The sequence below is a fragment of the Heptranchias perlo genome, chromosome 7 (genome assembly GCF_035084215.1).
Source record: "Heptranchias perlo isolate sHepPer1 chromosome 7, sHepPer1.hap1, whole genome shotgun sequence".
NCBI lineage: Eukaryota > Metazoa > Chordata > Chondrichthyes > Hexanchiformes > Hexanchidae > Heptranchias > Heptranchias perlo.
In genome coordinates this window covers 82,472,833-82,490,184 of record NC_090331.1, presented here as the reverse complement: position 1 = coordinate 82,490,184, position 17,352 = coordinate 82,472,833, and the positions used below count along the sequence as shown (strand labels likewise).

The window sequence follows — 17,352 nt, the reverse complement described above, 5'->3', positions numbered from 1 at the left end:
GTGTTTGATGAAGGGAGTGATTGAATTAGTGTCAGTGTGTGATGAAGGGAGTGGTTGAATTAGTGTCAGTGTGTGAGGGAGAGAGTGACTGAATTCGTGTCAGTGTGTGACGGAGGGAGTGATTGAATTAGTGTCAGTGTGTGAGGGAGAGAGTGATTGAATCAGTGTCAGGGTGTGATGGAGGGAGTGATTGAATTCGTGTCAGTGTGTGACAGAGGGAGTGATTGAATTAGTGTCAGTGTGTGAGGGAGAGAGTGATTGAATTAGTGTCAGTGTGTGATGGAGGGAGTGACTGAATTCGTGTCAGTGTGTGACGGAGGCAGTGATTGAATTAGTGTCAGTGTGTGAGGGAGGGAGTGATTGAATCAGTGTCAGGGTGTGATGGAGGGAGTGATTGAATTAGTGTCAGTGTGTGACAGAGGGAGTGATTGAATTAGTGTCAGTGTGTGAGGGAGAGAGTGATTGAATTAGTGTCAGTGTGTGATGGAGGGAGTGATTGAATTCGTGTCAGTGTGTGACGGAGGGAGTGATTGAATTAGTGTCAGTGTGTGAGGGAGGGAGTGATTGAATTAGTGTCAGTGTGTGACTGAGGGAGTGATTGAATTAGTGTCAGTGTGTGATGGAGGGAGTGATTGAATTAGTGTCAGGGTGTGACGGAGGGAGTGATTGAATTAGTGTCAGTGTGTGAGGGAGGGAGGGATTGAATTAGTGTCAGTGTGTGAGGGAGGGAGTGATTGAATTAGTGTCAGTGTGTGAGGGAGGGAGTGATTGAATTAGTGTCAGGGTGTGATGGAGGGAGTGATTGAATTAGTGTCAGTGTGTGAGGGAGGGAGTGATTGAATTAGTGTCTGTGTGTGAGGGAGGGAGTGATTGAATTAGTGTCAGTGTGTGACGGAGGGAGTGATTGAATTAGTGTCAGTGTGTGACAGAGGGAGTGATTGAATTAGTGTCAGTGTGTGATGGAGGGAGTGATTGAATTAGTGTCAGTGTGTGATGGAGGGAGTGATTGAATTAGTGTCAGTGTGTGATGGAGGGAGTGATTGAATTCGTGTCAGTGTGTGAGGGAGGGAGTGATTGAATTAGTGTCAGTGTGTGACAGAGGGAGTGATTGAATTAGTGTCAGTGTGTGACAGAGGGAGTGATTGAATTAGTGTCAGTGTGTGATCGATGGAGTGATTGAATTAGTGTCAGGGTGTGACGGAGGGAGTGATTGAATTCGTGACAGTGTGTGATGGAGGGATTGAATTAGTGTCAGTGTGTGATGGAGGGAGTGATTGAATTAGTGTCAGTGTGTGATGGAGGGAGTGATTGAATTAGTGTCAGTGTGTGAGGGAGGGAGTGATTGAATTAGTGTCAGTGTGTGAGGGAGGGAGTGATTGAATTAGTGTCAGTGTGTGATGGAGGGAGTGATTCAAGTAGTGTCAGTGTGTGACGGAGGGAGTGATTGAATTAGTGTCAGTGTGTGACAGAGGGAGTGATTGAATTAGTGTCAGTGTGTGATGGAGGGAGTGATTGAATTAGTGTCAGTGTGTGATGGAGGGAGTGGTTGAATTAGTGTCAGTGTGTGATGGAGGGAGTGATTGAATTAGTGTCAGTGTGTGAGGGAGGGAGTGATTGAATTAGTGTCAGTGTGTGACAGAGGGAGTGATTGAATTAGTGTCAGTGTGTGACAGAGGGAGTGATTGAATTAGTGTCAGTGTGTGATCGATGGAGTGATTGAATTAGTGTCAGGGTGTGACGGAGGGAGTGATTGAATTCGTGACAGTGTGTGATGGAGGGATTGAATTAGTGTCAGTGTGTGATGGAGGGAGTGATTGAATTAGTGTCAGTGTGTGATGGAGGGAGTGATTGAATTAGTGTCAGTGTGTGAGGGAGGGAGTGATTGAATTAGTGTCAGTGTGTGAGGGAGGGAGTGATTGAATTAGTGTCAGTGTGTGATGGAGGGAGTGATTCAAGTAGTGTCAGTGTGTGAGGGAGGGAGTGATTGAATTAGTGTCAGTGTGTGATGAAGGGAGTGATTGAATTCGTGTCAGTGTGTGACGGAGGGAGTGATTGAATTAGTGTCAGTGTGTGACTGAGGGAGTGATTGAATTAGTGTCAGGGTGTGATGGAGGGAGTGATTGAATTAGTGTCAGTGTGTGATGGAGGGAGTGATTCAATTAGTGTCAGTGTGTGAGGGAGGGAGTGATTGAATTAGTGTCAGTGTGTGACAGAGGGATTGATTGAATTCGTGTCAGGGTGTGACGGAGGGAGTGATTGAATTAGTGTCAGTGTGTGAGGGAGGGAGTGATTGAATTCGTGTCAGGGTGTGATGGAGTGAGTGATTGAATTAGTGTCAGTGTGTGATGAAGGGAGTGATTGAATTAGTGTCAGTGTGTGATGAAGGGAGTGAATGAATTAGTGTCAGTGTGTGAGGGAGGGAGTGATTGAATTAGTGTCAGTGTATGAGGGAGGGAGTGATTGAATTAGTGTCAGGGTGTGAGGGAGGGAGTGATTGAATTAGTGTCAGCGTGTGACGGAGGGAGTAATTGAATTCGTGTCAGTGTGTGACGGAGGGAGTGATTGAATTAGTGTCAGTGTGTGAGGGAGGGAGTGATTGAATTAGTGTCAGTGTGTGACTGAGGGAGTGATTGAATTAGTGTCAGTGTGTGATGGAGGGAGTGATTGAATTAGTGTCAGGGTGTGAGGGAGGGAGTGATTGAATTAGTGTCAGTGTGTGACAGAGGGAGTGATTGAATTAGTGTCAGTGTGTGATGAAGGGAGTGATTGAATTAGTGTCAGTGTGTGATGAAGGGAGTGAATGAATTAGTGTCAGTGTGTGAGGGAGGGAGTGATTGAATTAGTGTCAGTGTATGAGGGAGGGAGTGATTGAATTAGTGTCAGTGTGTGAGGGAGAGAGTGATTGAATTAGTGTCAGTGTGTGATGGAGGGAGTGATTGAATTCGTGTCAGTGTGTGACGGAGGGAGTGATTGAATTAGTGTCAGTGTGTGAGGGTGGGAGTGATTGAATTAGTGTCAGTGTGTGACTGAGGGAGTGATTGAATTAGTGTCAGTGTGTGATGGAGGGAGTGATTGAATTAGTGTCAGTGTGTGAGGGAGGGAGTGATTGAATTAGTGTCAGTGTGTGACGGAGGGAGTGATTGAATTAGTGTCAGGGTGTGACGGAGGGAGTGATTGAATTCGTGACAGTGTGTGATGGAGGGAGTGATTGAATTAGTGTCAGTGTGTGAGGGAGGGAGTGATTGAATTAGTGTCAGTGTGTGAGGGAGGGAGTGATTGAATTAGTGTCAGTGTGTGATGGAGGGAGTGATTCAAGTAGTGTCAGTGTGTGAGGGAGGGAGTGATTGAATTAGTGTCAGTGTGTGATGAAGGGAGTGATTGAATTCGTGTCAGTGTGTGACGGAGGGAGTGATTGAATTAGTGTCAGTGTGTGACTGAGGGAGTGATTGAATTAGTGTCAGGGTGTGATGGAGGGAGTGATTGAATTAGTGTCAGTGTGTGATGGAGGGAGTGATTCAATTAGTGTCAGTGTGTGAGGGAGGGAGTGATTGAATTAGTGTCAGTGTGTGACAGAGGGATTGATTGAATTAGTGTCAGGGTGTGACGGAGGGAGTGATTGAATTAGTGTCAGTGTGTGAGGGAGGGAGTGATTGAATTCGTGTCAGGGTGTGATGGAGGGCGTGATTGAATTAGTGTCAGTGTGTGATGAAGGGAGTGATTGAATTAGTGTCAGTGTGTGATGAAGGGAGTGAATGAATTAGTGTCAGTGTGTGAGGGAGGGAGTGATTGAATTAGTGTCAGTGTATGAGGGAGGGAGTGATTGAATTAGTGTCAGGGTGTGAGGGAGGGAGTGATTGAATTAGTGTCAGCGTGTGACGGAGGGATTAATCAAATTAGTGTAAGGGTGTGAGGGAGGGAGTGATTGAATTAGTGTCAGTGTGTGAGGGAGGGAGTGATTGAATTAGTGTCAGGGTGTGAGGGAGGGAGTGATTGAATTAGTGTCAGCGTGTGACGGAGGGAGTGATTGAATTAGTGTCAGGGTGTGAGGGAGGGAGTGATTGAATTAGTGTCAGTGTGTGACAGAGGGAGTGATTGAATTAGTGTCAGTGTGTGATGAAGGGAGTGATTGAATTAGTGTCAGTGTGTGATGAAGGGAGTGAATGAATTAGTGTCAGTGTGTGAGGGAGGGAGTGATTGAATTAGTGTCAGTGTGTGAGGGAGGGAGTGATTGAATTAGTGTCAGTGTGTGAGGGAGGGAGTGATTGAATTAGTGTCAGCGTGTGACGGAGGGAGTGATTGAATTAGTGTCAGTGTGTGAGGGAGAGAGTGATTGAATTAGTGTCAGGGTGTGATGGAGGGAGTGATTGAATTAGTGTCAGTGTGTGACAGAGGGAGTGATTGAATTAGTGTCAGTGTGTGATGGAGGGAGTGATTGAATTAGTGTCAGTGTGTGAGGGAGGGAGTGATTGAATTAGTGTCAGTGTGTGACAGAGGGAGTGATTGAATTAGTGTCAGTGTGTGAGGGAGAGAGTGATTGAATTAGTGTCAGGGTGTGATGGAGGGAGTGATTGAATTAGTGTCAGTGTGTGACAGAGGGAGTGATTGAATTAGTGTCAGTGTGTGATGGAGGGAGTGATTGAATTAGTGTCAGTGTGTGAGGGAGGGAGTGATTGAATTAGTGTCAGTGTGTGACAGAGGGAGTGATTGAATTAGTGTCAGTGTGTGACGGAGGGAGTGATTGAATTAGTGTCAGTGTGTGACGGAGGGAGTGATTGAATTAGTGTCAGTGTGTGACGGAGGGAGTGATTGAATTAGTGTCAGTGTGTGACGGAGGGAGTGATTGAATTAGTGTCAGTGTGTGACGGAGGGAGTGATTGAATTAGTGTCAGTGTGTGACGGAGGGAGTGATTGAATTAGTGTCAATGTGTGATGGAGGGAGTGATTGAATTAGTGTCAGTGTGTGACAGGGAGTGATTGAATTAGTGTCAGTGTGTGACGGAGGGAGTGATTGAATTTGTGTCAGTGTGTGAGGGAGGGAGTGATTGAATTAGTGTCAGTGTGTGACTGAGTGTGTGATCGAGTTATTGTCAGGGAGTGATAGAGGGTTAGTGTGTTTTGCTTTGTTTATATACTGTTGTGGTCAGTGCCTGTTTGTGACAGTATCAGTGACAGTCCTGAAACCAGTGCTTGTCCTGTTGCCAGTACTGAGGTCAGTTGCTGTAACATTGTCAGTGGCTGTGCGATTGCTAGTAGTAGCACAAATTCAACAACCGGGGCCAGTGCTGGTGCCAGTGCTGGTGCCAGTGGTCACTGCAATGACCACTGTTAATACCTGCTGATGGTGACAGTTTGCCACTTTTGATATCCTGATGGGGAGAGATGATGAGAGGTGAGAGGAGGCTCGTGTGGAGCATAAATACCGGCATGGACCAGTTGGGCCGAATGGCCTGTTTCTGCAATGTAATTGCTCGTGATTTATTGAGTATCCGGTCATGGGTCAGCAGGACATGATGTTGCTGCCAGTCACTGAGTTGAATTTTAAAGCCAGCATTGAGTGTTTAGATTTCACGACACATTCTGTTCTCCCGCTGACTGCTGCTTTCGTTCCCCTTGCAGTGGTTTCCATCTTTAGCGTGCCTGGAGTTCGCCTGGAGCCTGAAGCCCGGAATGCTTTCCATCCATTTCGGAAGGACCGGTGCACCTCGATTTTTGCCTGATGTGGGAAGAGAAAGGGACAGGCAGGGAACGGAAGGTAGGGAGCCCACACACTGTACCCAGCAGGAGAGGGTCCCCACACACTGTACCCAGCAGGAGAGGGTCCCCACACACTGTACCCAGCAGGAGAGGGACCCCACACACTGTACCCAGCAGGAGAGGGTCCCCACACACTGTACCCAGCAGGAGAGGGACCCCACACACTGTACCCAGCAGGAGAGGGTCCCCACACACTGTACCCAGCAGGAGAGGGACCCCACACACTGTACCCAGCAGGAGAGGGTCCCCACACACTGTACCCAGCAGGAGAGGGTCCCCACACACTGTACCCAGCAGGAGAGGGACCCCACACACTGTACCCAGCAGGAGAGGGTCCCCACACACTGTACCCAGCAGGAGAGGGGCCCCACGCACTGTACCCAGCAGGAGAGGGACCCCACACACTGTACCCAGCAGGAGAGGGAGCCCACGCACTGTACCCAGCAGGAGAGGGAGCCCACGCACTGTACCCAGCAGGAGAGGGAGCCCACGCACTGTACCCAGCAGGAGAGGGAGCCCACGCACTGTACCCAGCAGGAGAGGGGCCCCACGCACTGTACCCAGCAGGAGAGGGGCCCCACGCACTGTACCCAGCAGGAGAGGGAGCCCACGCACTGTACCCAGCAGGAGAGGGAGCCCATGCACTGTACCCAGCAGGAGAGGGAGCCCACGCACTGTACCCAGCAGGAGAGGGAGCCCACGCACTGTACCCAGCAGGAGAGGGAGCCCACGCACTGTACCTAGCAGGAGAGGGAGCCCACGCACTGTACCCAGCAGGAGAGGGAGCCCACGCACTGTACCCAGCAGGAGAGGGAGCCCACGCACTGTACCCAGCAGGAGAGGGAGCCCACGCACTGTACCCAGCAGGAGAGGGAGCCCACGCACTGTACCCAGCAGGAGAGGGAGCCCACGCACTGTACCCAGCAGGAGAGGGAGCCCACGCACTGTACCCAGCAGGAGAGGGAGCCCACGCACTGTACCCAGCAGGAGAGGGAGCCCACGCACTGTACCCAGCAGGAGAGGGAGCCCGTGCACTGTACCCAGCAGGAGAGGGAGCCCACGCACTGTATCCAGCAGGAGAGGGAGCCCCCGCACTGTACCCAGCAGGAGAGGGAGCCCACGCACTGTACCCAGCAGGAGAGGGAGCCCACGCACTGTACCCAGCAGGAGAGGGAGCCCACGCACTGTACCCAGCAGGAGAGGGAGCCCACGCACTGTACCCAGCAGGAGAGGGAGCCCACGCACTGTACCCAGCAGGAGAGGGAGCCCACGCACTGTACCCAGCAGGAGAGGGAGCCCACGCACTGTACCCAGCAGGAGAGGGAGCCCACGCACTGTACCCAGCAGGAGAGGGAGCCCACGCACTGTACCCAGCAGGAGAGGGAGCCCACGCACTGTACCCAGCAGGAGAGGGAGCCCACGCACTGTACCCAGCAGGAGAGGGAGCCCACGCACTGTACCCAGCAGGAGAGGGAGCCCACGCACTGTACCCAGCAGGAGAGGGAGCCCACGCACTGTACCCAGCAGGAGAGGGAGCCCACGCACTGTACCCAGCAGGAGAGGGAGCCCACGCACTGTACCCAGCAGGAGAGGGGCCCCACGCACTGTACCCAGCAGGAGAGGGGCCCCACGCACTGTACCCAGCAGGAGAGGGGCCCCACGCACTGTACCCAGCAGGAGAGGGGCCCCACGCACTGTACCCAGCAGGAGAGGGGCCCCACGCACTGTACCTAGCAGGAGAGGGGCCCCACGCACTGTACCCAGCAGGAGAGGGGCCCCACGCACTGTACCCAGCAGGAGAGGGGCCCCACGCACTGTACCCAGCAGGAGAGGGGCCCCACGCACTGTACCCAGCAGGAGAGGGGCCCCACGCACTGTACCCAGCAGGAGAGGGGCCCCACGCACTGTACCCAGCAGGAGAGGGGCCCCACACACTGTACCCAGCAGGAGAGGGACCCCACACACTGTACCCAGCAGGAGAGGGACCCCACACACTGTACCCAGCAGGAGAGGGACCCCACACACTGTACCCAGCAGGAGAGGGATCCCACACACTGTACCCAGCAGGAGAGGGATCGCACACACTGTACCCAGCAGGAGAGGGGCCCCACACACTGTACCCAGCAGGAGGGGCCCCACACACTGTACCCAGCAGGAGAGGGGCCCCATAGACTGCACCCAGCAGGAGAGGGGAAGAAAACTGGAGGAAATCTTTCTCCCCGCTTCTCTGGGGAAGGGGTAATTTGCAGCGTGACAGCCCTGAGCGTCAGTTCCTGACTCTGAGGGTCAGGCTGTGTACAAAGAGACTGCCAGTCAGTACTGTGAAGAGAGTCTGACTGGGTCAGGCACTCGTGTCAGGCACTGCCCTGTGCAATCACTGAAGGCTCCTTGGCCCTGTGTGGCACAAGTCCCTGCAGGGACAACCTGCATCCTCTTTGTGCGAGGCTCTCTAGTACAATGAAGATCCCTGCTGGTGAGTCTCAAGGCTCAAGATTGGAATCCTCAATGGAAACTGCTGTGATATACCGATGGAGAAAAATCTTCAGAGACTGGACCCCAGCCTTCACCCCCTGTTCAATCCCGTACCTACCCTGTGCTGTCTGCTTTATATCTGGCCCTGTACTGCCCGTTCTATATCCCATTCTGTACTGTCCACTCTACATCCCATCCTGTACTGCCCGCCCTGTACTGCCTGCTCTATATCCCATCCTGTACTGCCTGCTCTATATCCCATCCTGTACTGCCTGCTCTATATCCCATCCTGTACTGCCTGCCTTGTACTACCTGCTCTATATCCCATCCTGTACTGCCTGCTCTATATCCCATCCTGTACTGCCTGCTCTATATCCCATCCTGTACTGCCTGCCTTGTACTGCCTGCTCTATATCCCATCCTGTACTGCCTGCTCTATATCCCATCCTGTACTACCTGCTCTATATCCCATCCTGTACTGCCTGCCTTGTACTACCTGCTCTATATCCCATCCTGTACTGCCTGCTCTATATCCCATCCTGTACTACCTGCTCTATATCCCACCCTGTGATGCCTGCCCTGTACTGCCTGCTCCATATCCCATCCTGTGATGCCCACCCTGTACTACCTGCTCTATATCCCACCCTGTACTGCCTGCCCTGTACTGCCTGCTCTATATCCCATCCTGTACTACCTGCTCTATATCCCACCCTGTACTGCCTGCCCTGTACTGCCTGCTCTATATCCCATCCTGTACTACCTGCTCTATATCCCACCCTGTACTGCCTGCCCTGTACTGCCTGCTCCATATCCCATCCTGTACTGTCCACTCTACATCCCACCCTGTACTGCCTGCCCAGTACTTTCTGCTCTATATCCCACCCTGTGATGCCCGCCCTGTACTGTCTGCTCGATATCCCACCCTGTACTGCTCGCTCTATACCCCACCCTGTACTGCAAGCCCTGTACTGCCCACTCTATATCCTGCCATCTACTGCCTACTCTATATCCCAACATACTGCCTGCTCTGTACTGCTAGCTCTATATCCGGCCCTCTACTGCCTGCACTGGCAATCTTGTTTGGTCAATCTCAAACCAGTTGCGGGTGGGCGGGGCCCACAGAAACTGCACTGTGTCCGACATTTGCCTCGTCCTGCAGTCAGTGTTCACTTTTCAGTGATCAGGAACAGGAAGCCTGGCCGAATTTCTTCCCCCTAAGTCGGGGCACTGAGGCCAATTGTAGCCTCCCCGCCCTGTTTTAGAACTGAGATCGGTTAACTCAGCCCAAGCTCTGGTCCCAGGACCTGCTCCTTTTGACTCGTTCCCACACCAGGCAGGGGAATCGGTCATTTGAGTCTTTGGACGAGTCCAGTTTAACGTTTGAGAACCGAGAGAGCCTGAGATCTTCCTGTGGGGCTGAACCTATCTTTCTCCATTAATACTGGCGATGATAACTAACTCCACGAGACGGATTGGATACCCGGTGATTTCCCCTCCATCATCCTGAGCTCTTTACTTTGCAGATTGTTTTGTGGGACACACGAGCAGCGATCACTGGGAGGAGACACTGACATTCGACCATCCAGCCCCTCGACATCGAGAGGCTGAGGACCCCCTGACTCGTATCCTGGCCTCATCCTCCTGAAGCCATTGTGAGCCGAACATTCGCCCACTGCGCCCAGCGAGTCGGAAGCTGCAGACAGATCTCGGGGTGGGGGGGGGAGGGGGTGTCTCTCGTGGGGGGGTGTCTCTCGTGGGGGGGTGTTTCGTGGTGGGGGATGGTGTCTCAGTGGGGGGAGGGTGATTCGGGAAGAGGGTGAGTGGAGGGGGAGGGTGAAGAGAGGGCTATAAGTGGGGTTTGGCTCGGGGGGAGATTGAAGAGGGGAATGTGGGGGGTGTAGGGGGGACGATGTAAAGAGGGTATAATGGGGAGGGTGTAAGGGGGGGGAGGGTATAGGAGGAGGGTGTAAGGGGGGGGGAGGGTGTGGTGGGGGAGTGGTCTAAGGGGGAGAGTAGGGATATAACCAATCTGGTGACTGGAGGCTGACTGTGCGAAGATTGTTCCAGTTACTTGTTCGTTCTGAAATCTGTCCAGGTTATCAACAAAACTTTTCCAATTTCCCCCCTGTTCTGAAGGAGCTCACTCTCACTGGGTACAGTCCCACAGATACCAGCAACGCACTGATACCCACTCGAGTCCCCATTCCTGTCTCACACCCTCACATATTAGATCGTTGAGTCGGGGTTTCCGGGCAGTGACCAGGACGCTATCTGCATTTTCCTCTTCCATCATTACACACGCTGGTGAAGATAGGATGGGGGTCTATGACTGTGATTTCCCCACACAGTGATGTCCCAGCCCTGGGAGTGTTTGATGGGACAGTGTAGAGGGAGCTTTACTCTGTATCTAACCCGTGCTGTACCTGCCCTGTTTGGGGCATTGAGTGTGAGATATGGACAGCACTGTCATTCCTCACTTTGATGAGCACACATCATAAATACCAAACAGGATGGGTAAAACTTATGGTTGGGAGAGGAGTGTGATTGACAGGTGTCGTTGTGTGTGATTGACAGCCTAACATCTGTTGTGGGGAAATTGCTGGAGTCTATAATTAAGGATAAGGTGACTGAACACCCCGAGAATTATCAGTTAATCAGAGAGAGCCAGCATGGATTTGTGAAAGGTAGGTCGTGCCTGACAAACCTGATTGAATTTTTTGAAGAGGTGACTAAAGTAGTTGACAGGGGAATGTCAATGGATGTTATTTGTATGGACTTCCAGAAGGCATTTGATAAGGTCCCACATAAGAGACTGTTAGCTAAGATAGAAGCCCATGGAATCGAGGGAAAAGTACGGACTTGGTTAGGAAGTTGGCTGAGCGAAAGGTGACAGAGAGTAGGGATAATGGGTAAGTACTCACATTGGCAGGATGTGACTAGTGGAGTCCCACAGGGATCTGTCTTGGGGCCTCAATTATCCACAATATTTATTAACGGCTTAGATGAAGGCATAGAAAGTCTCATATTTAAGTTTGCCGATGTCACAAAGATCGGTGGCATTGTAAGCAGTGTAGATGAAAACATAAAATTACAAAGCGATATTGATAGATTAGGTGAATGGGCAAAACTGTGGCAAATGGAATTCAATGTAGGCAAATGTGAGGTCATCTACTTTGGATCAAAAAAGGATAGAACAGGGTACTTTCTAAATGGTAAAAAGTTAAAAACAGTGGATGTCCAAAGGGACTTAGGGGTTCAGGTACATAGATCATTGAAGTGTCATGAACAGGTGCAGAAAATAATCAAGAAGGCTAATGGAATGCTGGCCTTTATATCTAGAGGACTAGAGTACAAGGGGGCAGAAGTTATGCTGCAGCTATACAAAACCCTGGTTAGACCGCACCTGGAGTACTATGAGCAGTTCTGGGCACCGCACCTTCGGAAGGACATATTGGCCTTGGAGGGAGTGCAGCGTAGGTTTACTAGAATGATACCCGGACAACAAGGGTTAAGTTACGAGGAGAGATTACACAAATTGGGGTTGTATTCTCTAGAGTTTCGAAGGTTAAGGGGTGATCTGGTCGAAGTTTATAAGATATTAAGGGGAATGGATAGGGTGGATAGAGAGAAACTATTTCGGCTGGTTGGGGATTCTAGGAGTAAGGGGCATAGTCTAAAAATTAGAGCCAGACCTTTGAGGAGTGAGATTAGAAAACATTTCTACACACAAAGGGTGGTAGAAGTTTGGATCTCTCTTCCGCAAACGGCAATTGATACCAGCTCAATTGCTAAATTTAAATCTGAGATAGATAGCTTTTTGGCAACCAAAGGTATTAAGGGATATGGGTCCGAGGCAGGTATATGGAGTTAGATCACAGATCAGCCATGATCTTATCAAATGGCGGAGCAGGCACGAGGGGCTGAATGGCCTACTCCTGTTCCTACGTTCCTATGTTCCTATGTCCTCGTGTGTTGGTTGGGAGAGGAGTGTGATTGACAGGTGTCGTGTGTGATTGACATGTGTCTTCATGTGTTGGTTGGGAGAGGAATGTGGTCCTGGGCTCATTGGCCAGAGGTGAACATCTGACCGGATTTCCCATGCCTGGTCACCGCCGTGAGTTGTGTGCGTGTGGACGTCAGGTGTGAGCGACAGCCATCTTGGTGGAATATCTTGCTGTCACTCACTCACATGTGAAGAATCGGACACCCAAGTGAGGCGTGGAGGGTGGCTGGTGTCCTTGGAACCCATATCCCCGTAAGGGGACTGTGCATCCCTGGAGGGGGCAGGGGATTGAACTGAATAACAGAACTGTCCCATGAAATCTGAATCGAGCCGTTCGGGATACCTTGTGAAGAGCGTCGCTCCACATTGGTGGAGTTTGGATGTGGGTGGCCCCTCTCTCTTTACGCAGTGCCATGTTCCCCCCGTTGGAGGTGTGATACTGTACTCACCAAGATGGCCAATAAATGGGCAAATCATGGGTTGACATCTCATCAAACGAGAGTTTGAGCTAATTGGAACAGTTAGCTTTGCTAATCCAGACAAGAGTTGCACTCCCTGTAAAAGAGCTTCCACAGTGAGGGCATATACTTACATTTCACTTAACAGATCCCACAAAAGAATTATTCCAAGGATTGTGATGAGAATGGGGCTAATTGTCCAATTTAGCTCCACAATATCTTTCCACAACTTCCCATGGTAAAGGATTGGCTACAGCCGGTGGAAGGTCAACCAGCCGTGACTCAATGGTAGCACTCTCGCCTCTGAGTCAGGGTTCAAGTCCCACTCCAGAGACTTGAGCACATAATCTAGACTGACACACCAGTTCAGTACGGAGGGAATGCTGCATTGTCGGAGGTGCCGTCTTTCAGATGAGACTTTAAACCGAGGCTCCATCTACCCTCTCAGGTGGATGTAAAAGATTCCCATGACATGATTTAGAAGAAGAAGAGGAGAGTTCTCCCTGGTCTCCTGGCCAATATTATCCCTCAATCAATATCACTAAAACAGATTATCTGATCATTATCACATTGCTGTTTGTGGGATCTTGCTGTGTGCAAATTGGCTGCTGCGTTTCCTACATTACAACAGTGACTACACTTCAAAAAAGTACTTCATTGGCTGTAAAGCACTGTGGGACATCCTGAGGTCGTGAAAGGCATTATTGAAATGCAAGTCTTTCTTTCTTAAACAATTTCAAAAAATCATGAGATCTCATTGTCAAATGTGTGGTCACCTCCTGCCCCTAATTGACTGTCCCATGTGCATCATATTACTTGCTCAACTCATGGAGTAGTCCAGTGGAACAGTTCATTGGACAAGACAGGGTGACACAGTCTTGGTGTTGAGAGTTGGATCTGACCCCCCCCCCCCCCCCCCGCCTTGGTGTGGCTTTGTGTCGTGTTCATTCATTGTCGGGGGGGCATCGCCCTGTGGGAGCGTCGCCCTGTGGGAGCGTCGCCCTGTGGGAGCGTCGCCCTGTGGGAGCGTCGCCCTGTGGGAGCGTTGCCCTGTGGGAGCGTCGCCCTGTGGGAGTCGCAGTCAGAGTTTTCCCCTTATTATTCACTGACACCCGAAAACCCAACTGCCCGTGTTCCTGTGTGTCCCTGATGGGCAGGGCTAAGAGGACTGGCCATTAACTGGCCCTATCTATTGTGCCTATTATCATGTATCAACTGAGGGTCAGTGTGAGGAATTCTGTGTGTAACTAATTCAAAATAAAACGTGTCTGATGTGGATCTATCTGGTGTCAATTCTACTTGAGTTAAAAGAATGAGAAACATTTTATACATGTTGAAAGAAGGTTCAATTCATCCCCTCGGCTGGCGGATTCCAGCTGCGTTCGATGTGTTTGACTCAGTGCTGAGCGTAGTGCCAATGTCCAGGTAGTGGGAAACCCCCACAGGAACATTCACCATGCAACGTTTTTATTTCTTCCTCCTCTTCTGTGGCATCCCCGCCCCCTCACTGTGCTGGACCCGTGGAAGAGTCACTGGGAGTGACCAGACAGACACAGTCCTTTAAAGTGCCGCAGCACCGATCCGCCAATCTCGCCGTCTCCAACAGCCGGGACAGAGACCCTCCCCAGGAGCCGAAGAGTCTACCCCTCCCCGATATCCTGGACACCACCTCCGGTCGCGTGTCTCCTGAGGATTGGGATCCAGTTTCTCCTGAAACAGCGGTCAGTGAAGCCCAAGCACCTGAAGGGACTCTTCCCTGGTGGTGATGAGGAGGAGCAGTGCTGGAGGGACCCTGTCACAGGAGAGCGTGGGGTTGTAAGGGGCTACTTGCAAGTACATAGGAACATAGGAACAGGAGTAGGCCACTCAGCCCCTCGAGCCTGCTCTGCCATTTGATAAGATCATGGCTGATCTGTGATCTAACTCTATATACCTGCCTTTGGCCCATATCCCTTAATACCTTTGGTTGGCAAAAAGCTATCTCAGATATAAAAAGTAGCAATTGAGCTAGCATCAATTGTCATTTGCGGAAGAGAGTTCCAAACTTCTACCGCCCTTTGTAGAAATGTTTTCTAATCTCACTCCTGAAAGGTCTGGCTCTAATTTTTAGACTGTGCCTCCTACTCCTAGAATCCCCAACCAGCCAAAATAGTTTCTCTCTATCCACCATATCTGTTCCCCTTAATATCTTATAAACTTCGATCAGATCACCCCTTAACCTTCTAAACTCTAGAGAATACAACCCCAATTTGTGTAATCTCTCCTCGTAACTTCTAACCACCACCTCCCCATGACATTCAACGGCATTACCATCGCTGAATCCCCCACAATCAACATCCTGGGGGCCACCATTGACCAGAAACTTAACTGGACCAGCCACATAAATACTGTGTCTACAAGAGCAGGTCAGAGGCTGGGTATTCTGCGGCGAGTGACTCACCTCCTGACTCCCCAAGGCCTTTCCACCATCTACAAGGCACGAGTCAGGAGTGCGATGGAATACTCTCCACTTGCCTGGATGAGTGCAGCTCCAACAACACTCAAGAAGCTCGACACCATGCAGGACAAAGCAGCCCACTTGATTGGCACCCCATCCACCACCCTAAACATTCACTCCCTTCACCACTGGCGCACAGTGGCTGCAGTGTGTACCATCCACAGGATGCACTGCAGCAACTTGCCAAGGCTTCTTTGACAGCACCTCCCAAACCCGTGACCTCTACCACCTAGAAGGACAAGGGCAGCAGGCACATGTGAACAACACCACCTGCACGTTTCCCTCCAAGTCATACACCATCCTGACTTGGAAATATATCGCCGTTCCTTCATCGTCGCTGGGTCAAAATCCTGGAACTCCCTTCCCAACAACACTGTGGGAGAACCTTCACCACACGGACTGCAGCGGTTCAAGAAGGCGGCTCACCACCACCTTCTCAAGGGCAATTAGGGATGGGCAATAAATGCTGGCCTCGACAGCAATGCCCACATCCCATGAACTAATAAAAAAAACCTTAACACTTGAAGTCCAGGTATCATTCCAGTAAACCTACGCTGCACTCCCTCCAAGGTCAATATGTCCTTGCGAAGGTGCGGTGCCCAGAACTGCTCACAGTACTCCAGGTGCGGTCTAACTAGGGTTTTGTATAGCTGCAGCATAACTTCTGCCCCCTTGTACTCTAGTCCTCTGGATATAAAGGCCAACATTCCATTAGCCTTCTTGATATTTTCTGCATCTGTTCATGACACTTCAATGATCTATGTACCTGAACCCCGAAGTCCCTTTGGACATCCACTGTTTTTAACTTTTTACCATTTAGAAAGTACCCTGTTCTATCCTTTTTTGATCCAAAGTAGATGACCTCACATTTGCCTACATTGAATTCCATTTGCCACAGTTTTGCCCATTCACCTAATCTATCAATATCGCTTTGTAATTTTATGTTTTCATCTGCACTGCTTACAATGCCACCAATCTTTGTGTCATCGGCAAACTTAGATATGAAACTTTCTATGCCTTCATCTAAGTCGTTAATAAATATTGTGAATAATTGAGGCCCCAAGACAGATCCCTGCGGGACTAGTCACATCCTGCCAATGTGAGTACCTTCCCATTATCCCTACTCTCTGTCGCCTTTCGCTCAGCCAACTTCGTAACCAAGGCCGTACTTTTCCCTCGATTCCATGGGCTTCTATCTTAGCTAACAATCTCTTATGTGGGACCTTATCAAGTGCCTTCTGGAAGTCCATACAAATAACATCCATTGACATTCCCCTGTCAACTACTTTAGTCACCTCTTCAAAAAATTCAATCAGGTTTGTCAGGCATGACCTACCTTTCACAAATCCATGCTGGCTCTCTCTGATTAACTGATAATTCTCGAGGTGTTCAGTCACCCTATCCTTAATTATAGACTCCAGCATTTTCCCCACAACAGATGTTAGGCTAACTGGTCTATAATTCCCTGGTTTCCCTCTCTCTCCTTTCTTAAAAAGCGGAGAGACATGTGCAGTTTTCCAATCTAGAGGGACTGTTCCTGAATCTAGAGAACTTTGAAAGATTATAGTTAGGGCATCTGTAATGTGCTCACCTACTTCCTTTAAAACCCTGGGATGGAAACCATCTGGTCCTGGGGATTTGTCACTCTTTAGTGCTATTATTTTCTTCATTACTGTTGCTTTACTTATGTTAATTTTATTGAGCACCTGTCCCCGATTCAATATTAGTTTTCTTGGGATTTCCGGCATGCTATCCTCTTTCTCGACTGTAAATACTGACGCAAAATAATTGTTCAACATGTCCGCCATTTCCCCATTGTCAATGACAATATCCCCACTTTTAGTTTTTAAGGGGCCAACACTGCTCCTGACCACCCTCTTTTTCCTAATGTAACTATAGAAGTTCTTCGTATTGGTTTTGATATCCCTTGCAAGTTTCTTTTCATACTCTCTTTTTGTAGCTCTTACCATCTGTTTTGTGACCCTTTGTTGATCTTTGTATCTTTCCCATTCGCCAGGATCTGTGCCATTTTTTGCCTTTTTGTGTGCCCTTTCCTTACGTCTTATACTGTCCCTTACCTCTTTCGTTGTCCATGGCTGTTTTTTTTGGCAAGTAGAGTTCTTGCCCCTCAGGGGTATAAACCGATTCTGTATCTCGTTAAGTGTTTC

The 17,352-nt window shown here is 50.0% G+C and overlaps 1 protein-coding gene across 1 annotated transcript in view; it reads left to right on the top strand.

Annotated features, from left to right (window-relative positions):
• The window catches only part of cdk15 (cyclin-dependent kinase 15), a 204,513-nt gene extending 194,591 nt beyond the window's left edge, over positions 1-9,922 (top strand). The window contains exons 14-15 of the mRNA XM_067986872.1: positions 5,617-5,752; positions 9,750-9,922. Coding sequence (XP_067842973.1) covers positions 5,617-5,717 — 101 coding nt within the window. The 3' untranslated portion in view covers positions 5,718-5,752; positions 9,750-9,922. The remainder of the gene's footprint in view (positions 1-5,616; positions 5,753-9,749) is intronic.
• Positions 9,923-17,352: the final 7,430 nt, after the last annotated feature.